General features: G+C 60.5%; 1 protein-coding gene across 1 annotated transcript in view; it reads right to left on the bottom strand.

Annotated features, from left to right (window-relative positions):
- The window catches only part of Dnah17 (dynein axonemal heavy chain 17), a 104,502-nt gene that overhangs the window by 69,831 nt on the left and 12,341 nt on the right, over positions 1–22,330 (bottom strand). The window contains exons 12-24 of the mRNA XM_076871592.2: positions 22,072–22,267; positions 19,913–20,059; positions 14,798–14,906; positions 14,158–14,261; positions 13,403–13,543; positions 12,164–12,307; positions 10,711–10,893; positions 8,319–8,573; positions 6,409–6,578; positions 5,653–5,875; positions 4,295–4,411; positions 4,095–4,181; positions 2,115–2,267 (exon numbers count right to left, since the gene is read on the bottom strand). Of these exons, the coding sequence (XP_076727707.2) occupies positions 2,115–2,267; positions 4,095–4,181; positions 4,295–4,411; positions 5,653–5,875; positions 6,409–6,578; positions 8,319–8,573; positions 10,711–10,893; positions 12,164–12,307; positions 13,403–13,543; positions 14,158–14,261; positions 14,798–14,906; positions 19,913–20,059; positions 22,072–22,267 (2,029 nt within the window). The remainder of the gene's footprint in view (positions 1–2,114; positions 2,268–4,094; positions 4,182–4,294; positions 4,412–5,652; positions 5,876–6,408; positions 6,579–8,318; positions 8,574–10,710; positions 10,894–12,163; positions 12,308–13,402; positions 13,544–14,157; positions 14,262–14,797; positions 14,907–19,912; positions 20,060–22,071; positions 22,268–22,330) is intronic.

The raw sequence follows: 22,330 nt of genomic DNA, 5'->3' as shown, positions 1-22,330 counted from the left end.
AAAAAGAAATAGGAAGACGTGAAAATTGGAAAAGAAAACCAAACTGTCCCTAGGTGCAGACGACATTACTGTCGATGTAGAAAATCCCTGAGGAATCTATCAAAACCCCTGGAACTGCAAAGTGAGTTCAGTAAGTTCCCAAGGTGAAAACAAACACAAAACTTCATCCCATTCGCATAGGGCCAGATCAAAGAAGAGGGAGCAGACACTTGGCACACAGTGCCATTCACAATCCCTTCAAAGAGAACATGAACACTGAGGTAAGGCGTGTAGAGGGTCTCTGTGTCAAAACACAGAGTAAAGAAATCAAACAGGAGCCAAATAAATGGAGAGACATGCAATGCTCAGGGATGGGAAGGCTCGGCACAGCAGACTGATTTCAAAGTTTCCTAGAATATTAAACAGCCTGGGCAGAGAAAGTCAAGTGGGAGGACTGGACGGGTACAGTAATCAACCCTGGGTGGTTCTGCCGAGGAACAGGCATGAAGATGAGCGCCACAGAACAGAGACCCCATCAACAGTCCCACTCCAATCACCCAGCTGAGTCACGACAGAGGAGCCAGCCAGCTCAGGGGAGGGAGGACCCACAGCCTTTCACCAACAGTCCTGGGGCACCAACACGTCCGTACGCCAGTCTGTGAGGGTCCACCTACACCTGGAGCTTCAAGTGTAAGACAGACAACTTCTTGGAAGAAGTCACGGGAGAACGTCTTTGGGATGGAGCCTCGAATCAACCCATTGATCACCGAAGGCACGATCCAGGAAAGGAAAGGCTGATGAAATAGGTTTTGTCACAGTTAAAAGGTGAGCTCAGGACGGAGAGGAATCTTTGCAAACCACACATCGGACCCACGGCCAGTTTCTAGAATAAACAAAAACTCTCAGAACTCAACAGTAAAAGACAAGGACAAAAAGGTCCAATTGGAAAGTGGGAAAACGGATGGCAGTTCATTGCGGAGACAACAGAGATGGCAAGTGAGCGCATGGGAGGGCCATGGTCGTTAGTGGCAGAAACGCAGGTGGAAGTCTCAGGTCTTTCCAATAGACCCAGTGTGCTAGGATCAGGATGCCTATGTCCCGCCGCCCCCCAACCCCAGGTTCAAGTGTTCACCCCAAGGCCATGGTGGGTGGGCTAATTCACCACAGGGTGGAGCCCTCCTGGGTGGATGAGTGCCCTGATAAAGGACTCCTGAGAGACGTGCCAGGCACAGTGACAGTGTGCCATCTGTGAGCCAGGAAGCCACCCTCATCAGACACTGAATCTGCCCCGACCTTGGACTTTCCAGCCTCTGAACAGGAAGAACTGACTGTTGTGCATGAGCACAGCATTCTACCTGGTGTGTGGCTGCTGCAGCTTGAATAAACCAAGACATGCAGTGTTCCTTACCTTTACAACTTTTAAAAAGAGGTGAGACGTGAGGGAGAATGAGAGGAGGAGGAGGGAGGGAGGAGGGAGGGAGGGGGAAGGGGGGAGGAGAAGGGGGAGGGGGAGGAGGAAGGAGGAGGGGGAAGAGGAGGAGGAGGGGGAGGAGGAGGAGAAAGAGGAGGAGGAGGAGGAGGGGGAGGAGGAGGAGGAGGGGGAGGAGGAGGGAGGGAGGGGGAAGGGGGAGGAGAAGGGGGAGGGGGGAGGAGGAGGGGGAGGGGGAAGAGGAGGAGGAGGGAGGGGGAAGGGGGGAGGAGAAGGGGAGGGGGGAGGAGGAAAGGGGGAGGGGGAGGGGGAAGAGGAACGGGGGAGGAGGGGGAGGAGGGGGAAGAGGAGGAGGAGGGGGAGGAGGAGGAGAAAGAGGAGGAGGAGGAGGAGGGGGAGGAGGAGGAGGGAGGGAGGGGGAAGGGGGGAGGAGAAGGGGGAAGGGGGAGGAGGAAAGGGGGAGGGGGAAGAGGAGGGGGGAGGAGGGGGAGGAGGAGGTGGCGGGAGGAGGCACAGCATAGAAGGAGGCCAGAGGATGCCTCACCCATAAGCAGCAGGGTGCCCTGGAGGACAATTTGACCCAGGGACCCGGAGACCAGCTGCCGCCCTCTTGCCACCCGAGGCCCCAGAGCAGCCCCTTGGAGCCGGGCAGCCCCACGTGAAGCCCCCCCTTGGTGTCCCTGGGCCTGCCTCCTCTGCCACTCACCATGACGATCATGTCCCAGAGCTCCTTCAGCAGGCGGACCTCCTTGTGGCAGGCTTTGAGCGGCTTGTAGTCAGGGACAGTGACCTCAAACAGACTCCCGGATTTGCACAGCGCCTCCATGATGTCCTCCATGGCCGCGATGCTCTTTTGTTGCTGGGGAGGGAGGGGCCGGCGGGGCTGTCAGGGGCCACCCAGGCCGGTGCCAGCCCCCTCTCCTGCCACTCTCCTCCACCGTGTCCTGACACTGTCCTCCAGTGTCCTCCAGGACAGCGCTCCACTCAGGGCCCCAGCAGACACTGTGCTCCGCTGTGAGCCCTGGCCCTTGCTCTGGAGTGCGGGGAAGGGGCCACTTGGGCAGGTCTGGCCCAGGCATTAGGCCGTCCGTGCAGGTGCCTGGACTCTTCAGAGGTTCCCCTCTGACTTCCCATACTGTGTTTTTATCTTACTAAAAACGACGCACTGATGCTGGCTGGCAAGGTCCTGATAGGCCAGGGAGGAGAAAGACTGCTCCAGACCTGGCACCAAGTGCCGACTGTCTTCGCCAGCCTCCACGCCCGCAGGTTTTCACCCCGGGATTCAACCAAGTGCAGACTGAAGATATTTGGAAAAAAGAGAGAGAACCTGGACATGCACTGACCGTGTCCAGACTTACTTTTTCCTGGTCAGTTCTCTAACTACTGCAGTGTGACGACTATTTGAAGGCATTTACAACGCATCTGGTTGATCACTAGTCTAGAGGTGACTTACGGGGGTGTGTACACTGCAGGTTCCTACGAGGGACTTGGCCTTGTTGAATCTGTCATCCACAGGCCCTGGAACCCATCCCCCTGGGTACTGAGGGACGATCATGTGTGTGTGTGTGTGTGCTCGCGCGCGTGTGTGTGTCCGCCACACATCTGCACGGTGCACAGCTTCATGGGACAGGTAGGGACAAAGCTGGTTCCTGAACGTGGGCATACCACCTGCACAGCCTTCCTGGCACATGCATGTCAGGGCCCAGCCTGCCCTGTCACTCACTGGAGGCCGTGGCTTTGATCACATGGCTGTCAGTGCCCCCTCCCCCAGATCTCTCCAGTGAGTTCCGCCTGGGCCCTGCAGATGGACCACTCTGGGGATCGGAGGGAAAGAGTGTGAGCAGACGCCAGGAGGAGGGGCAGAGCTGGGCAGCAGAAGAGCAGGGCAGGGGAGGCGAGGTGACCACTAGACATCTTGGTGTTCGTGTCTGTGTAGCTGGAGCTGCTACTGAGCGAAGCGGCCGTCTGGGCCCTGGGCACCAGGCTGGGAGCAGAGGGACTGGCAGGGTTGCTGCTCTGCTCATGGGCACCCCAGGCCCTGTGCACCTGACCTGCTCTTGCCCACAGAGCCCCAGTCTGAGTGGGCAGCCAGCGCCAGGGACCTGTGAACTTCTATAGTGGACACTGACCATGGACTTGGGCAGTGGGAATGCAGTGGGGACATGTAGGAATCCTGGCATCTGGCTGGACATGGTGGGCCAGAGCGAGGAAGGGGTCAGGGATGGATGGTCAAGGATGTTAGGCCCAGGTGACGAGGCCCAGCATGGGACAGACACGGGGACCAGCAAGGTGATGCCAGGCTGAGGGACAGCAGGTCTGTGAGGTGGCCTGGGGCACAGGCCTGAAGAACAGCTGTAGGCACTGCCACCCAGCGTGGAGGCCTGTGGGGGGCCCGCTCGAGTTTGCATGTCCACATGTACATGTATGCACAATCGTGTACACACGCACACACCTACACTCATGTACACCTGCACACTCGTCCTCACGTGCACACTCCTACATACATGTACACATACATGCACACGCATACACACACGTACACCCATGCACACTCATGCACATGCATACACACACGCGTGCATAGCCCCGAGGCAGACCCCGCTGAGGCTCTTTCTGGACGTGCAGGAGTGCCAGGTTGAGGAGGGCCGGGGCTGGTCCAGGTGGCAGCCGGCTCCCCGTGACCTACCTTGTTGAGGGCCTTGTAGGGCTCGGGGCTGCTGAAGGAGAAGGGGGCCTCTCTCCGGAACTTCTCCCTGAACTCCTGCTGCTTGATCTGCAGGAGAGCGGTGCAGACGCGCTGGCCCAGGCCCACCCCAGCCTGGCATCCCCGAGGGGCCACAGCCACTCTGCCCCCACCCCCGCGCGGCCCTGACCCCGTCACCATACCTCGAATTGCTGGCACTTGCGCCGCAGGATGCTGACCTCGTTGGCCTGCAGGGGAGCCACGTTCTGCTTCACCTGGATGGCCAGCTTCTTGGTGTTGGCCCACTGCTCGGGCAGCTCCTGCGGGGCGAGGGCAGGGGGGTCTGTTCCTTTTTCTTTTTTCTAAACTTGCTGTTGTGAAATGATCGCAGACTCATGAGAAGCTGCATAAGTGGCCCCGTGGACACCCTTGGCAATGGCGAGCCAGGGCGCTGGGCCGTGCACTCTGCTGCCCGGGTGTTGGAGCCTCCCCTCCCCTGCCCTTTCCTATCTGAATCACACGCACACGCGCGTGTGTGAGCGTGCGTGTTTGGGGTGTGTGGTCCTCTGCAGTCTTGCCTCAGGTGGCAATCTGGGTGACCGCCACCATCAAGGTAGGCCTTACCCATCCCCTGTCACCTGCCGCCTGGCACCAGGAAGCTGCCTCCTTCAGGACCCCACCCCTCCAGGACGGCTGTTCTCTGTCCTGGGCAAACGCTGCCCTTATAACCACAAAAGGTTTTAAAGGAAGCAAGCAGATTCCTGGCCTGTGAAGTCTCCCTACAAACGGAGGGCCGCCCTGCTTCCCCAGGTGGACCAACTTGGGGTCTGCTGCAGCAGGGGCTCAGGCACCGCCCTCACATCCAGTGGCCCCACGTGTGGCCTAGGAGCCCCGCGGGGCTGACCAAGTGCTCCCGTTCACAAGGTCCCGGAGGGCCTAGGACGTGATGCAGAGCACCACTTGTGGTCCCCACCTGACAGGCCCATGGCAGGCTCTCAGCAGCACAGGGTGGCCCTGGCCACCAACCCCACGGGGCCACAGGGTCCTTCCCCTGTGGCTCCTGGGAGCAGGCCTCGGCACGGCAGAGTTGGTGCCTGGTGGCCGGGACATAGAGAAGAGAGAGAGGAGGCGACACAGGCGGTCTGGGAAGGCTGGTGTCCTTAGTGCCCTCTGAGGAGGCTGGGCAGTGCCAGCCCCTGGCCCAGGCCGCCCACACCTTCTTTGATGCTGACAGCTGACCACCACTCCATTGGCTGTAAAGTGCTGTGTGAGGGCAGCTTCTCCCCGCTCCCTGACCACCTCCTCTCCAGGGGTCCTCTGTGACCTCAGTCTCCCTCCACCTCCTTGATGGTGGACCCAGCGTCAGGAGAAGGTGTGGGACACGAGGACACTTTCAGCCCAACAAGACCTTCAGATGGGACCCCTTGGACCCTGGAGGTTGCCCCAGAGGCCCTGACCTCCAGGAAGCCTCCTCTTTCCCCAGGGGTCTGAGAGCCCCTGCCTGGGGCTCTGGGACGCTGTCTCCACTGAGGCGGGCGCCGCGAGGGCACAGGGCGCCTACCTGCAGCTTCAGGTGGGCCTCCTCGGGCAGCTCCTCCCCGTAGGTCCTGAGCAGCTCGATGGTCTGCTTCAGGGGCTCGAACATGCTGTCGGTGGCCGCCTGCCTCTCCTTGACCTTCATCAGGTGCCCCATCACCTCCACCAGCCCGTCGTAGTCCCCCTCCTTGAGCGGCTTCTTCAAGCCCAACTGGGACACCTTCATGAAGGCTTCCAGGTCCGTGAGGCTGAGGGACCAAGGGGACCTCGGTGACAGGCCCCCAGCTCCGGGGCACCACACTGGACAGGGACTGGAGGCCCTCCAGAGGAGGGGACAGTGGTGAGGGGACCTGGCTGCCACGCCAGGCCCTGCCTGGAGAAGGAGGGCTGCTGGACCCCTTTGGTCCCCTGATGTCACCCAGGCCCTGCCAAAGTAGCTGGAGCTGATGTGGGAGTCCCAGCTGGAGGCCACAGCTCGGGGGCCTTTGCTGGCCACCTGGGCGGGCTGGCTGAGGGACGCCCTCTCTGGGCAGCGTGCCCGTCACAGCCCGACTGCTGCCTGTAGTTCAGTTCCTGGGCGTCTGCTGGGCTCTGGGCCCCAGGGCTTCCCTGGCGTCTGACGAGGACACTATAGTGCTCCATAAACAGGGGTTGATAGCGGGGACACCATCTGCAGGAACCTGCCCTTGCTGGGTGGCTCAGGGCCCCCGGGATGTCCTGGCTTCCTTCCCAGCCTCCCCACGGGGGCGGGCAGCGGAGGGCGGGCCGGGCGCCTGCCCACCTGTTGATGACGTAGTCGCTCAGGTACCGCTTGAACATGAGGCTCCAGCGCTTGATGGTGTTGAGCAGGGCCTGTTTGAAGGGGCGGCAGTCGCACTGCAGCCAGCCGTGGAACACCTTGGCGCTCTCGCACTTGGACACCTCCTCGTACAGCTTCTCGTAGGAGTCGATCTGGAAAACCAGCCGCCGGCCGTCAAGATGCTGGCTGCCCTTGACCTTGGGAGACCGCTGCCTCCTGGTCGGGCTGCAGAGGGCAGCTGCCCGGCTGGTGTGCTCACGGGGGACCCTGGTGACAAGGTGTTTTCTCCCCAGGGGGCCTTCTAGCCCCACGTTCACCCCGAGAAGGGGGTGGCCTGTCGGGGACAGAATCAGATACACCAGGAGCAGGAAGGGCCGGGAGCTGCAGAGGTGGTGACCGGCTCCGAGGGACCCCGGGTCCCCCTTGGGGCTCTCTAACCACACAGCTGCAACCCCCTGAGGGCCAGGAGGCACTTGCTCACAGGCTGTCTCCTCGCTGTGCCTTGGGATGGCACGGGGAGGGGCTCCTTGCTGGGCACGTCCCTGACCTTGTGCCTCTTGGTGCTCTGACCTCTGGGGCCTCGCGTGCTCCCCACACAGGAGGGCGCTGGGCTGCAGGCAGCCATTCCCGGGCTCTCCCAGGGCCTGGCTCTTGGGATGGGTGCCCCTGCCCTGGTGAGGCCTGGGTTGATCCCCAACACTACACAGGCACACTGTCCCCTGCCCTCAGCACCCCAGGGAGGCCCCAGCCCACTCAAGACAGCCACCGAAGCCCTGAGCCTGTGCGGGGATCATGCTGGCCAGCCCTGGGCCTGTGGGGGGGACGATGCTGGCCAGCCCTGGGTCTGCCTGTGGGGGACGATGCTGGCCAGCCCTGGGCCTGTGGGGGGGACGATGCTGGCCAGCCCTGGGTCTGCCTGTGGGGGCTGATGCTGGCCAGCCCTGGGCCTGTGGGGGGACTATGATGGCCACCCCTGGGCCTGCCTGAGGGGGGATGATGTTGGCCAGCCCTGGGTCTGCCTGTGGGGGGATGATGCTGGCCAGCCCTGGGCCTGTGGGGGGGGGGACGATGCTGGCCAGCCCTGGGTCTGCCTGTGGGGGCTGATGCTGGCCAGCCCTGGGCCTGACTGTGGGGGGATAATGCTGGCCAGTCCTGGGTCTGCCTGTGGGGGACGATGCTGGCCAGCCCTGGGCCTGTGGGGGCGACGATGCTGGCCAGCCCTGGGTCTGCCTGTGGGGGCTGATGCTGGCCAGCCCTGGGCCTGTGGGGGGACTATGATGGCCACCCCTGGGCCTGCCTGAGGGGGGATGATGTTGGCCAGCCCTGGGCCTGTCTGTGGGGGGATGATGCTGGCCAGCCCTGGGCCTGTCTGTGGGGGGATGATGCTGGCCAGCCCTGGGCCTGTGGGGGGGGGGATAATGCTGGCCAGCCCTGGGCCTGCCTGTGGGGGAACGATGCTGGCCAGTCCTGGGCCTGTTGGGGGGAAGATGCTGGCCACCCCTGGGCCTGCCTGTGGGGGGATGATGCTGGCCAGCCCTGGGCCTGCCTGTGGGGGAACGATGCTGGCCAGCCCTGGGCCTGTGGGGGGAAGATGCTGGCCAGCCCTGGGCCTGCCGACTGCCGGGTCCTTCCCACAGACTGCACCAGGGCTTCTGCCCACGTGACCCATGCTCCCCCACCTCCTGACCTGCCCTGGGGCCTGGGGCTTGGGGTCTGGGGCCTGCGTGGCACGCCCACCCCTCCTCTGCACACTCCCCTCTTGGTGGTGACTGTCCCCTGATCTAGGGCCTCCGCAGACCTGAACGACAGCAAGACCGTGTCTTCCAGGGTGACCCCAGGCTTCACACCAAGCGCTGGCGTCCTGGACTGGGGGCCTGGGGGCCTGGGCACACCTGCTCCTGGAACTGCGTCAGGGCCGGCGGCGTCTTGGGCATGGTGATGTCCGTCCGAGTGTCCAGCTCCTCCGCCGTGGGCACGTGCCCGAAGATGAGGAAGTTCCGCATGAACTCCTGCAGGTCGTCCGTCCAGAGGTAGGAGTACCTCTCCATGGAGTCCTGGTACTCCTCCGCCTCCTTCATGGCGTTGATGACCAGGCCGGACAGCTCCTCCCGCATCTCGATGAGGTCCGTCTGGTCTTCCAGTTCCGTCTGAAAGCGGGCGGGGGAGGCCGGGGGTGAGCCTCCTGCCCGCCCCGCGGTTCTGACAGATGTCCCCCACTGCCTTGGAAGCAGCTGTGGGTGGGGCAGTGGCGCCCAGCTCCCACGGCTGGGGACTGGTCTCTTGGGAGACTTGCCAGTGTGGTTTCTGCCCCAAGGACCCGGATGACTCGCCCGTCGATTCCCTTGTTCCATCCCACTCAGCCCTCGCTGTGTGCCCTGTGCTAGGGTGGACCCGGGACAAAGGCAGGGCCCACATGTGGTGTGCTGTCCAGGTGCAGGGACAGACTTCCATCAAAGAAGCACAGAAACAACACCTGCTGGTTCTGACCCTTGCTCTAAGGTGTGATGCGGAGGAGGTCAGGGAATGCCCCTGAGAAATGACCGTTGGGAGGAGAGCTGATGGCAGGCAGACAGAGAGCAAGAGAAGCAGCTCTCCAGGCAACCACCCAGCATGTGCCAGGGCCCGGTGGTGGGAAGAAGCAGAGTGGGGAGTGGAAAGCCGTCTACCCCTGGAGCCTGGAGCAGAGCTCAGGAGGCCTGTGCTGGACTGGATCTTTTCAGTTTTAAGTGACAGATCCAACTCAAGTGGTATGCAAAAAGAGAACGCTTGGATCACGTGACTAGTGAGTCCCAAGGTGGTGCGTGTGTGTTCGTGAACCAGGTTTTGTTTTCTGTCTCTTCTGGTGTCCTGCAGTGTCACGGCCTCCCAGTGGAGAGAGGCTTCCTCCAGGAGCATTTCCTACAGCCACCGAGGCACTGCCTGGAGTGTGTCTGTCCTGAGTCCACGGGCCAGTCCTCAGTCTGTCCTCGGGTGTGAAGCTCCACCTGGGCCCCAGGTGGGTATGGGGGCCCCAGGGTGCGTGTCTCAGCTTTGGGGCACCCGTCTTGGGTCTGCTTCTCAGTGACTGTGTTGGTCCCCGGCTGTACCTGAGCCCAACACTTTGGCCGGCACTGTGGACCCCACTGGTCAGCTGGGACAGTGGGAGCTCCCTCTAGCAGCCAGGTGGCGCCAACTCCCCAGACAGACAGGCTTCTCCCTCCTAGCAGTGCCCCTGCAGGGCCACCGTCCCCTAGGTCCCTAGGACTTTAGACTGGCAGCCTGGACCCCACCACGCTCTCAGCTCCAAGGTCTCCTGCTCCGTCCCCTGTCTGCCCTCACCCCAACTCCTCCAGGCTGCCCCATCAGAAGCACCCCTGGGATGGTCCGCCACCCATGCCTGGGTGCCTGGGCCTCTGGCTGCGGGTGCCTGACCCTGCCACCCTCTGTCAACCGTGTGGCACAGGTCAGACTCAGGCTGTCTCTGCCCCTAGCTGGCAGGCTTTGAGAGACCCTTGGCGCCACAGAGCCCTTCAGTTCTGCATCATCCCATCCTGGTGTCCCCAGTGTCTCTGGGATATCCTGTGTTTGGGCGCCGTAAGAGCCCTGGGTGGGGCGGCTAGCTCTGTCCACAGCGGCTACTGGTCTGGGGAAACTCAGGTGGGGGTGGAGGGCAGCCCCCAGGCACCCCACCTCCAAGGGCACTTGCTTGTCTGTGTGTGCCAAACTGTGGCGAGCCATTCTGGACTCTGGGACAGGTTGCTGTGCTCACGGGGCCAGGCATGCCACCTTTCTGTGACCCAGAAGTCACAAGCCCGACTCCGTCTGGAAGATCCTCCCGCCCGTCGGGAAGAGTTCCCAGCTGCACGTGGTAGAAGGTGCCAGAGACCTTCCCCGGGAGTCCGCACTGTCCTCCTGTGTCCCCACTCACCACACCACACAGGCAAAAGTGCACACGCACGTTCACAAACACCAGCACACAGACTGGAAGTGCCCGAGTGCGGAGCGACCCCCGGAGTGGACCCACGAGCAGCGGAGACCACATTCCCCACATCTGGCTGGGAGTGACACCCAGGGGACCAGAGGCCCCTTGGGAAGGACGGATTCAGGGGAGGGAGGGGGAGAGGGAGAGAGAGTTTGCAGTCCCGGGGACCCTTGGGAGAGAAAGCCGGAGCCCCTCCTCAGGGCCACTGCTGTCACTGCGCAGGGGCCCAACCAGACGTCTGCTGAGCTGGGGGCCCATTCTAAACCCCAGAGCAAGGGCGGCCCACACAGGGAGAGGGCAGGCCACAGGAAGCCAGGACTGACCTTGTAGTTCACCTTGCCCTTGGCCAGCCGGGGGATGAGTCTGGCCACGTTGTAGATGTCATTGACCAGGCCCTCGATCAGCGCCAGGAAGCCGCGCTCAGAGCCCACCTCCAGCGACGGGTTGAAGGTCAGCCCTTCATCGTTCAGCTCCATGTGGATCTCAAACAGGGGCGCCACACTCTCCTGAAACAAGGGGTCACGGTCAGGGCCGTGGCTCTCCCAGCGCCGTCCTTGGCTCTGTCCGAGCTGAGGTTGAGGGAATGCCCTTCTCAGTAGGGGACAAGCGCAGGGACCCAACCTCCCAGGAGCAGGCTGTGTGGGGAGGCGGTGCCTGGGGAGACGGTCACTTGGTCCCATGCCCACAGCTGCTGACCATCCGCTGTGTGGCCTCGAGAAGGTCACTTAAGTTTCAGTTTCCATGAATGTATAAAGCAAGGGTCATCAGCGTGGAGGGTGGGCACAGTCGCTGCCCTGTCTCCAGGTTACTGAGACTGAACCAGAGGACACAGCCCTGCTGCCCGCCCTCACGTCCCCCGGCTCCTGTTGCCAAAGCTCCCCGGTGGCCGCAGCCCTGTCTGCTCCTGGAAGCCCTGGTCTGGCATCCTGTCACAGCAGAATGGACCGAGGAAGTCACGGACCAGCCCTTGGGACCTGCGCTTATCCTACTGCCCTCCGTGGCTCGAGCATCTCAGGGCCATGCTATTCCTGTGGGTGATTGGGGTCTCTGACCTGCCTTACTGGCAGTCCTCAGAGTCACGTGGCAGTCACCATAACGCAGGGGAATTGGGTGGGGAGAGGGTCACCCTCTTGGAGGATCCGGGGGCGTCTCTTGGTGGAGTGAACCAGTGCTCCCTCTTGTCTGGCCTGGTTAACACTCCGCCTACAGGGGCTGTGCAGGTTCGTGGCCAGTGTTGCTGGCAGGATCCCCGGTCCCCACCAACACGTGCAGGGGACAGCAGTGCCTGCTCCGCTCCTCCTGGCCACAGGTAGGACCATTCTCTCAGATCCAATTAGGTTTTTTCCAGCTGATTTGTGCTATTGGCAGACTGAGGTGACTGGGTTTTCTGATTTTAATAGGCAGATTTTTATAACTGTGGGTTTTTTTTTTTTTTTTTTTGGTACCAGGGATTGAACCCTGGGGCACTTCACCAGCGAGTCACATCCAAGCCCTTTTAAAATATATTTTATTTAGAGGCAAGTTCTCTTAAAGTTGCTTAGGGCCTCACTAAGTTGCTGAGGCTGGCTTTGAACTCGCGATCCTCCTGCTTTAGCCTCCTGAGATGCTGGGATTACAGGCGTGTGCCGCCACACCTGGCAAATCCGTTTATCTAGATAAAGAAACTGCACACCATGGTCTCCCAGCCAGACCTCACCTGTGTTATAGGGGAGAGCGTGTGCGCACCCCCACCCTCTCACACCCACACCTCGGGCTGGTCCTGCCCTGACCACTTACATCCAAGGCCATGTTGTCCATCAGGTAGTTGAGAGACTTGCGGATGAAGTACTCGAATTCCTTCAGGACCTTGGTGTCGATGTAGGAGATGTAGTCCTTCCAGGGCTGGCTCGACGTGTCTGCTCTGAACAGCTCTGTGTTTTCCTGCACCAGCGTGTTGGTGTCAGCTCACGTTCAGAGGACTCCCTGGGCCACCTCCGTCCTTGTCCTCAGCGTCTCTGAGGAGCCTGACTGTGCCAGGCCGCTCCCTCCCCCTCCAGCCAGGTGTCAGGGATCAGCTTTGACACCCCCCCAAGGCCCTCTTGGAGCACCCCTACCCATCTCTGCTGGGTGTCCCCCCTGTCCCCCACCGGCATCCCTCTAGCCATCTGTTCATTCCCACAGTGGCACAGACGGCCACTCTCAATGGTTCTGTCCTTGGTCGGCATCCACTTTGAGGCCCAACTTGAGAAGAGCAGGGTTGGCTGTCCTCTCCAGTACCACACCCCTGGACCTGGCTGTGTGCGTGGGTCAGCAGGAGCTGAGGGAGGTGGGTGGGCGGGGCTGGGGCTGATGGACAGAAGGACAGGCAGTCCAGCTGAGTCGTTCTCTGGGGCAGCAGCCCTCAGAGCCATGAGGAAGAGACACCAGAAGACCCACATGGGCCATCCTCCCGGGATGGGCGGGGGTCTGCATGTGACCTGCCACCAGAGCCCACACCATTCATCTGCACACGCCCTGGGGAGCTCCAAGCTGCCCCGATACTGTCTGGAGCTCCAGGAGGGAATTCTCTTTTCCAGCTGATGCAAAGCCCCAGTTTTCATGGCTCCCCCCACCTGGTGCCCAGGTGGAGCGTCCCGTGTGCCTGTGTCACCCCCTCGCATGGCTTTAACTGTGCTGGCTGGAAGCACCTCGTGCCTGTTCTGCTGCCCACCCTCTCAGATGGCAAACCCGGGGATGCAGCCTGACCCTGGAGAACAGGCTGGTGCAGAAGGGAGGTCACTTCCCTGTGCCAGTTCTGTGCAGGGCGGGAATGGGTTCCTATCCCCTGGAGAGAGGAGGGCGGACACACCAAGAGTCAGGCTTCCCAGCCCAGAGCCCCAAGGCCGGCTGTCCTAAGGAAAGTCTGTCTTAGGTTAAGGACAAAGGCTGCGGTGGCCCTGACGGCGGGTGCTGCCCGCGTTTTGAGCTCTCCACCTCTGCCTTCTCTCCGCCCTCTGTGAGGGGCAGGCCAGTGGCTCCCCAGGACCTCGCGCTCACCGTGACCATGGCCTGGATCTTGGCGCCGGCCTCCTTGACGGCCGTGTAGCGCTTGTTCAGGTTGACTGTCCTCCCGTCCAGGTCCAGCAGGGCCTCTTTCTTGTTGTCCTTTCTCTCAAACAGGGGGTTGGCCGACCAGTCCTGGAGGGAGGGCGAGAGGGTGCAGGACCTGGAGAGGCTGTGACTCTGGCCCCCTTGGCAGCTCCAGGGGAGCCCAGGTCTCTGCGCCTACTTGGGGCCCTGGGCATCTTGGCCTGACTTCTGACAAGGTCATCCAAATGATAACTGAATCAGACACAAACACGGCAGTGGGCAGGGGTTTTCCCCAGGACTCAGTGGGTCCGTCTGATGGGGGAGGAAGTGACAGAGGTGAATGATAACAGAAAACAAGTCTCACAGCAAACCAACCACGGGAGACTTGGAATGGGAGCTGAGCTCCATGGCCATCCATGGGGATGAGGTGGACGTCCTGAGAGCCGGCCCAGGGCTCACGGCAGGCGGAGTGCTGCGGATGCTGTACTGGGCCGTGGCCTGTTCCCGAGGGCCAGAGCCTGTCCCATCCCTCTCTCTAGTGTCGGCCCACACCCCTGTGCTGAGCTCAGCACTTGGGAACAGAATCCAGTTCTAGGGTGACATGCTGCACGTCCAGGGCGTTCCACGGCAGGGTCCCCCGCTTTCTGCTGCACGCGGCCCTGGCCCTGGGCCTCCCTGCGCGCCCTGTCTCCTTCCCCGGTCCTGCCCTCCGGTCCGCTCACCTTCATGGCCTGGGAAATCCCTTCGATGTTCTGCTTCGCCCTCTGCATCCTGTTCTGCAGGTCGTGAAGAATCTCTCGCATCTCTTGGATGTACTGGAACACATCTGAAGACAAGCAGACCGCAGTGTGACGGGGACGACTCTCCAGGGGCCCTGGGCTACTGCCGGCTCCCCAAGCCCGTCTCCTGCTCGGCAGAGGAGAGCGGCCGACTGCCTTCCCCCCAGAACCCAGGACTCCTGGGTTGCAGCCCGGCCCTGGGCTCCGGCACCTCCAGCCATGAGCAGAATCCCCAGGGACTTGAGCCTCCTTACAGAGCCGCCTGGGCCGGAGCAGCTGGGGAAGAGGTGAGCCCTTCCTCTATCTCCAGGCCGCCTGCCGCCGGCTGAGACGTGTTTGTGGGCTTGCTCTCTCTCCCCCGACAGTCCCCAAGAGGCCTGTGCCCAGTTCTGCGTGTAAGTGACACCCATGGGCCCTTTGGGACAGGGCGGTGGGTAGAGTGACCCTGGGCTCTGGACCCCAGCCTGGCACAGCTGCAGCTGCTGCAGGAGGCCAGGAGGTGCCAGCGCCGCCCCTGGAGTGTCTCAGGACCCGCGTGGCAGCTGGGACCCCGTGGGGCCCGGGCCGTGGGTGGCCTGGGTACCTTCGCTGTTCCAGAACAGCGTGGTCTCAGCGCTGGACAGCCTGTGGTCGATGGCTTCCAGCTCTGACTTGATGAGCGGGTACTCCACGTCCATCACCGTCGCCTTGATCTGCAAGACAAGGGCCTGTTCCTAGCCGAGCGGGACTTGGACCCCGTGAGGGAGAGACAGGCGAGGACTGGGCTTCTCCACACCCGGCTGGTCACGAGCGTGTTGTTTGGAGGGAATTATATGTAACCTATGCTTCAGGAGATTTCGGTTTTCACAGTGATTTTTGTGACAAAGGATTTGCGTCACCGTGGGAAGAGATGTGCCCTGCGGTGTGAAGCCAGAGGCTGGCCTGCCCTGACTTCGCGTAACTGGCTTAAGTCTGGGCTAGGCAGCTTAGCCTCAGTGTGACCAAAACAACCAAGAACAACGACTTGGAGGAAGGAAGGTCTATCTGGGGCTCGGGTTCGCGGGCCTCAGTCCACGGCGGGCCACTCCACTGCTCCGGGCCTGATGTGAGGGGAGGGGCAGCAGAGGAAAGCTGCTCAGTCAGGAAGCAGGGAGAGGGGAAGGGCCCAGGGCAGATGCTCCCTTGCAGGTGACCCGCCTCCCCCAGCCACACCCCAGCTGCCCAGTTACCACCAGCCAGTCCATTCAAACTAGGGTGGACCAACTAGGCTGCAGCCTCACAGTCCATTCACTCCCCTCTGAGGACTCCTGTGGGGACAGGAGCTTTGGGGGACACTTTGCAACCAAAGCTTAACAGAGTCTTAGAAAAGTCCAGAGAAGTGCCCGTGGATGACGGGAGCGTTTCTGGGCTCCGACCACCACCCCCTTCTCGGGGGTCTCAGTCTGGTCATGAACAGGGGATGCGGACCTGCAGAAAAGCTGCTCACATAGTTAGCAGACCCGGGTTCGTGCCAGGTGGGTTCTGTGGTCTTGATTCGGCTCTGCCCTGCTCAAGAAACTACCAAACACTCGAAACCCCAAATCCACAAAACAAAATCAGAACAAGGAAGGAAAGGAAGGCTGAACCCAGTTCTTTTGTTTTGTATCAAAGATTTGTTTTTTAGTTGTAGTTGGACAAATACCTTTATTTTATTTATTTGTACGTGGTGCTGAGGATCAAACCCACATGTGCTAGGCAAGTGCTCTACTGCTGAGCTACAACCCAGGCCTGTACCCAGTTCTTACAAATCATTCCCTTAAATAACCAGCGCCTCCTGAGTTTTGGAATAGCCTTTCATCCTGCAGCATTTTGCTTCACGTGTGGGTCTGAGTGAAGTGAGGGGTCACACAGGGTTAGAACTGGACAGTCAGCAGGGCGCAGCGGAGCACGCCTGTGATCCCAACAACTCCGGAGGTTAAGGCAGGAGATTCGCAAGTTCGAGGCCAGCCTCAGCAACTTAGGAAGGCCCTAAGCAACTTAGCAAAGCTTTGTGTTAAAAATAAAGAGGGGTGGGAAAGTTGCTCAGTGGTTAGTGCCCCTGGGTTCAATCCCTGGTTCCAAAATGAGCAAACAACAAAATACCGAACGCTCGATGCTGACAGTTTGCCTTTCAGAATAGTTTTTGCATAAACATGGAACTTTAAATGGTGATCCCCTTGATGTCCCTAATGTTTTCAGGCCGTGAACTCTTAGAACAGGTGGGTAAGGACAGAGAAGTAAAGCTTCAAGGCTGTTCCCCATGGAAGACCAGGCAGCGCTAAGAGGAGCGTCTGTGGGTGGCAAAGCAGGACTGCTAGCAGGGGCCACTCTTCAGGGCCCAGCTCCACTGCCCTCTGCAAGGACAGTGGCGGAGCTCTCACTGAGAAGATGCGTCCGTGTGGGACAGCTAACACCTCTCCAGGGTTTGTAGCCTCAGCTCTGTGTGTGGCATTCAAGAAGGGGCCCTGATACAGAATTCAACCACTGGCCTGCAGTAACTGGCCCTGGACCAGGGTGGGGGGCTGCTGGCTGATCAGAGTCTGGGGCCCATGGCCTGCAGTGGACCGGTTGGACATCGTGAGCTTGGCTGGCTCTGTTTGGAAATAAAGTAGCAGGTGGTCAGTTTCTTTATTTTAAACACTGGGTTGATTTTCCCCTGATTACACGGTCACTGTAGGAGACCTCTGGCCCTGGGGGAGGGCCGGGAACATTTCTCTGCCCGCTACTTGGCTTCTGTTTTCTCTGCACCTTGGCTGGGAGCTGCTCCAGAGAACCGAGGAAATGGTCCCGGTGAATGTGGATTCAGGGCAGTTCCCTTCACAGCCCACTGCTCCCAAGGACAGTCCGTCCCACTTGACCTTGAAGAGCCGACATCAGCGTGCTTTATGCTCAACACGTGGCAGGTCACCTTTCGGCCGTGGTTCATTCTGTGGTGGTTTCACAGTGGTTGGTATTTTGACCACTCTCTGTGACAGCCATCTGCCAAGCTTCCTTCTGCCCTGGGCTTCCCAACTGCTCCCAAAGGCGCTGCCACCCAACGAGAGCGGCTCCCCGCCTTCCAGCCTCAGCCTCGACCTTCCTGGTTTCTGGGGCACCCAGCTCAGTGCTGGATTGGGGGCACTGTCGAAACCTGGTGGTCTGTGGCCTCCATCTCCTCCGCGTGGCATTTTGTCAGTGAGTCCCCTTGGGAGAGACATCCTTTATCTCACGATGTCACTGTTGCCACTTCTCCGTCACAGAGACATGTGGCTCCGCTCCATTTGTTGCTATGGCTCAGGCAAAGCTTAGCAAGGGACCCCAGGGTGGGACAGGAAGTGGCCACAGCAGAGGGGGCTGGGGCCGAAGTCCACGCAAGCACCCCCTCTCCTGGGCACCTGTTCCTTTCGTCCCTTCCTTCTCTGCTCTTGCGTGTCTCCCAGGTGACAGGACGGGGGCTTGCCTCTCCCCTCCCTGCGCCCCAGCACCCGCAGACAGATTGCTCTCTGGGACTCACTCCAGATCCCCAGGAACCCAAGGGAGGGCATCTGTTTGCTCCTTAGTGGTGAGGTGTGTGGGACCCTAAATGACGGCTCCCCGTGATGCCCAGGCCCCAGTCCCTGGGACTCCTGGAGCTGTGGCCTTGCATGGCGGGAGAGGAATTGCAGGGATCCTGTGGGGGGCTGGGCTGTCGGCGCCATATGCAATCTCGGGAGGGAGGCAGGAGAGCTAAGGAGGAGGCGAGCTGGAATGCAGAGCCTTGAAGCTAGGACGTGGCTGTCACGATCAGTTTACCTGTCACTTGCTGAGCTGCGTGTAGGGGAGGCCCAGGTTAACACTGCATCCGGCCACTTCAGGACGGGATGAGCATTTGAGTGGAGGACTCAGGAAGCAGGGGTCCTCCCCAGCAGGGTGGGCCTTATCTAACTTTTGAAGGCCTGAGTGGTGGTGCAGGGTGGTGGGCTCTGCCCCCTTTTCCTGGCTCTCGGCTCATCTGTGACATCTCCTCTGCTCTCCTGCTGTTGGGCAGGATTGACATCACCTGCCCCCTCTCGCGGGCTCTGGGCTCACACTGAATCACCACACTGGCTTCTGGGCTCACAGCTCCAACAGAGCAGGAGTCGGGAGATCCTGGCCTCTGTCGTGACGGGAGACGATCCCACGCCGTGAATCTCAGGTCCAGCTCCCTGTCCCATTGCCCCGGCTCTCAGGAGAACCCTCCCAGGGGACCACTGGCCAAGCAACGTGGCCGTCCTTCAGTGCTGGAGAAGCCAGGGACACACACTATCTCCAGAGCCACCTCTGGCCAGCACTTGACTCCTGCCGAAGGTACAGGCTGTGGACTCCTGACCTCAGCCCCGGAAGACCAGGGGCCTGTGCTGTTTCAAGCCACCTGGTTTGTGGTGCTGAGCTACAGCAGCCACAGCAGACCCACACTGAGTTTGCACCTGGCCGTCTGCTGGGGGGCGGGGGTCAAACTGGGTTCCCGGGGGCACCTGTGTTAGCTTCCCTCATGGTGACGACGTGCCTGGGGAAAAACCAACTTAAAGAATAATAATATCTATTATTGCCGTTGTTGTTATTGTTGTTGTGATCTTGTGGGACTGGGAATTGAACCCAGGGGTGCTCAACCGTGGGCTACATCCCCAGCCCTCCTGAGTTTTAATTTTGGAACAGGGTTTCCCTGTGTGGCTGAGGCTGGCCCTGAACTTGGGATCTTCCTGCCTCAGCCTCCTGGGCTGCTGGGGTTACCGGTGTGGGCCACTGGGCTCAGAGGAAAGGTGTATTCTAGCTTATGGCTCCTAGGGTTGCAGCCCTGGGTTGACCCAGCTGCTTTGGGCCTGTAGTGAGGCAGGAGGCTGCTCACCTCGTAGCAAGAAGCGAAGGGAGAGTGCAAGAGGCTGGGTCCCACACCCCCTGCTGCAAGGGTACACTCCGTGACCCAGCTTCCTTCCAGTGGGCTCCACCTCCTGAAGGTTCCGTTCCCCCCACCCCCACCCCCACCCCCATAGCGCCATGGGCTGGGGGTATAGCCCATGGTTGAGCAGGGGATGCTAAGATCCAAACCATAATGTCCCTTTGCCACCCTGCGGTCGGGGTCTCTAAGAGAGGGGGTGCCCAGGACAAAGACAGGCGTGTGGCTCTGTGCCCCATCCCCAGGCCTCCCAGGCTCCCTCTGAATCCCTCTGGTCCTTCCGCCAGGAGGAAGGTGCTCTGAGCAAACAGCCTTGTCACAGCCCTGTCACCAGGAGGCACTGTCTGCCAGCCTACCGATTACCACAATGGCAGCCTCTTTGTGCCAGGGACCCAGGTCTGACATCAGGGGTCCAGGAATTCTTGAACACAGACACTGGCCACGTGTCCAGGCACCTCCCCGCTGGCCAAAGCCCCGGGAGACCGACAGTCCAACCTGGGTTCCAGAAGCCCCTGCCTCCCCCAATTTAAGAGAGGAATGGAAGCACGTGGCCTTCACGTTATCCAGGAGATGTTTAGGAAAGCCTCTGGGATGAACTGCGCAGGCCTGCCGAAGCCCAGCGGAGGGACTGTGTCCGCCACCAGCTGCTCCGGGTCCCCACCGTCCTTGCACAAATGACCGTGAGGGCTGGAACCGCGCGTGGTTATTAAGACACACTGTTTGCTCCCTTCTGCGTCCAGAGCTCACCCCCTGCTTGTTCTCCACCAAAGCCGAGACTTGGCAGGAAAAGCACCCGAGGTCGCAGCCTACCTCATTGTACCAGCCCACGATGAGCTCCAGGTTCCCCACGAACTTCCGGAAGGTCTCGTTTTCAGAGAAGAGGTGCTCGGCGCTGCCTGGAATCTCTTTTTGCTGCTGGAAATTCAGATACTTGACTTCTCTCAGGACGGCCACCAACTGAATGGCAAATGAAGACAAGACCGCGTTAGCAGGGAAGCTGGACGCAGCGGGAGCAGAGGTGCCCCGGGGGCGATGGCGGGAGGCCGTGTTGGCTCGCAGGTCAGGATGACTTCACCCCAACCGTGGGTCCCTGCCAGGACGCGCCGACACCTCCCCACCTCCCTTCCTCTGGCCTCTTCCTCCCCCTGGCCCACCCCAGGCTGTTTGGAGAAAGGCCTGGTTGGGGTCTCCACCTGGGTCCTCCTGGGATCCTTCCCCTTCTCTTCCCACCTGGATTTGATGCAGGAGACCAGGGTGACCCTTCCACTACTGCTCTGTCCCCCAAAGCCATCCCCACCAGGGCTGGATAACATCTCCACGCTGCTGATTCCACCCGCCATGTCACATGGCCTCCCGGTAGCGGGTCACTTCCACCATGGCTTCCAGGACACCAGACGGTCCTGGTCACTCTTATCACTCTCTTGAAAAATCTGGGGATGTCCATGTTGGAGAGCCCGAGTGTGGTCCTTCTCCTCTGGTCTCATCTGACCTCATGGCTGAAGATACCGTCCGTGTGTCGGTGAGCCCCTCAGGGACGTCTCCCACCCCAGCTTCTCTCCCCACCTCCAGACTCTCAGACCCACCTGTCAACATCTGCCTCGCATGTCTGACACCTCAGATTCAATGTGCCCCACAGAACAGCCGAGCTTTCCCTGCAGTCTGCTCTGCCTGCCCCTGCTGGTCCAGGTCAGCTGATGGCCTTCCATCCTCTGGTCCCCCAGCCCCAAACTGTGGGCCTGACTCCTCTCTTCCTTCCTACTCTGTATCCAGGCCTTCCAGAACCCCGGGGCACCACCGTGGGATCTAGCCACTCCTCACCGCCTTCCTTGCTGCCATGTGCCCAAGCCACCACACTCTGGGCTGGGCTACCGTCTCTCAGCTGCATTGCAGCAGAGGACTCCCAGTCTCTGTCCAGCCCTCGCGCAGAGGGGTCTTTCACAGATGCAAATCAGGTCAAGCCTCTCTGCCATCTGGCTCAAACCCTAACCCTGTCTTTCAGCGGCCCCTGAGGCTTCTCCATCACCTCTTCTCCTCTTTGTCCACTCTCCCCACCCCACTGCCTCCTTGCTGGTCCTAGAGCATGCGGACACATTCCTGCCTCTGGGCTTGGCTGGGCCCTTGGCTCAGAGACCCTTGGCTGTACCTCTCTTGGCCAGCCCCCGCACCTCTGGCAGACCTGGACCACACCTAAACCTGCACCCCCCAGCCCTCCTGTACCTCCTCCCCAGCCCCCTCCTCCAGCCCTACGGACCCTCTTCACTGCCCTCCCCGTGCACCTGCTGTCACCCGTTGACACGGGGGTGGTATCCCTGCCTCTTTGTGCTACTCCCTCTCTCTCTCTCTTCCCCCACGTTCCCTTCGCCTCTTGCAGATAAGCTCCAGGTGGGCAGGGCAGAGACCTTTGATTCTCTGGTTTGTTAATTTTCCCAAACACATGTACACAGTAGGTGCTTAGTAAATCTTTGTGGAATGAAAGAACCAACGGATGTTAGTGAAGGGGAGTTTCCCTGCCTCCCTGGTATTACCCCCACACCCCGACAGGACGGGCCCCAGGCAGCCCCTGCAGGAGCTCAGCACCCCCGCTTCTGTCCTCTGCACACCCAAGCTGACCAGGTTACAGCTCACTCGGGTGAATTCTCCCCTCCACCCTTTTGTTAAATTTTCAAATTGATGTTTCCTCTTGGGATCAAATGAAAAGTGACCAAGCTTTAAAGAGGGGCATTTTTGGAAGTCTTTTCCAGGACACTACTGTTTTGCCTCGTATCTCAAATATATCCTGGACATACTTAAAAATGCTTTAAAAATAAAGTGGCCACCGCCAATGACATCAACAGCAACCTTCACAAATGAACGCTGTTGGTGGGATGGGCCACCTCAGTGCCACAATGGGCCCTGGGCTCCTCCTGTCCCCCCAGCTGGACCCCTAGCTCCTGGGTGACGGCTTCCTCGCCGCCTGCCCCGGGACCCACCGCCTTGCTGAAGTTGACTTGGAGCAGGCCGGTGGTGGCATGTCGCTGGATGAGCGGCTGGCCCAGGTTGAAGTGGCAGTCCTCGTCCACCTTATCCACCCACTGCTTGTAGACCTTCTCGCGGTAGCTGCGCAGCAGCTCCAACATCTCGTCGTATTTCTGGTAGATCATCTTGGTCTCCATGCTGGACATGACCCTGGAATCAGAGTTGGGTGGAGCTGGAAGTCACCAGGCTTCCCTGGGATGGCCCGTCTCTGCC

This window comes from Callospermophilus lateralis, chromosome 11 (genome assembly GCF_048772815.1).
Source record: "Callospermophilus lateralis isolate mCalLat2 chromosome 11, mCalLat2.hap1, whole genome shotgun sequence".
In the NCBI taxonomy this organism is placed as follows: Eukaryota; Metazoa; Chordata; class Mammalia; order Rodentia; family Sciuridae; genus Callospermophilus; species Callospermophilus lateralis.
The sequence above is the reverse complement of the archived record's forward strand: the minus strand, read 5'-3'. Positions and strand labels throughout refer to the sequence as shown.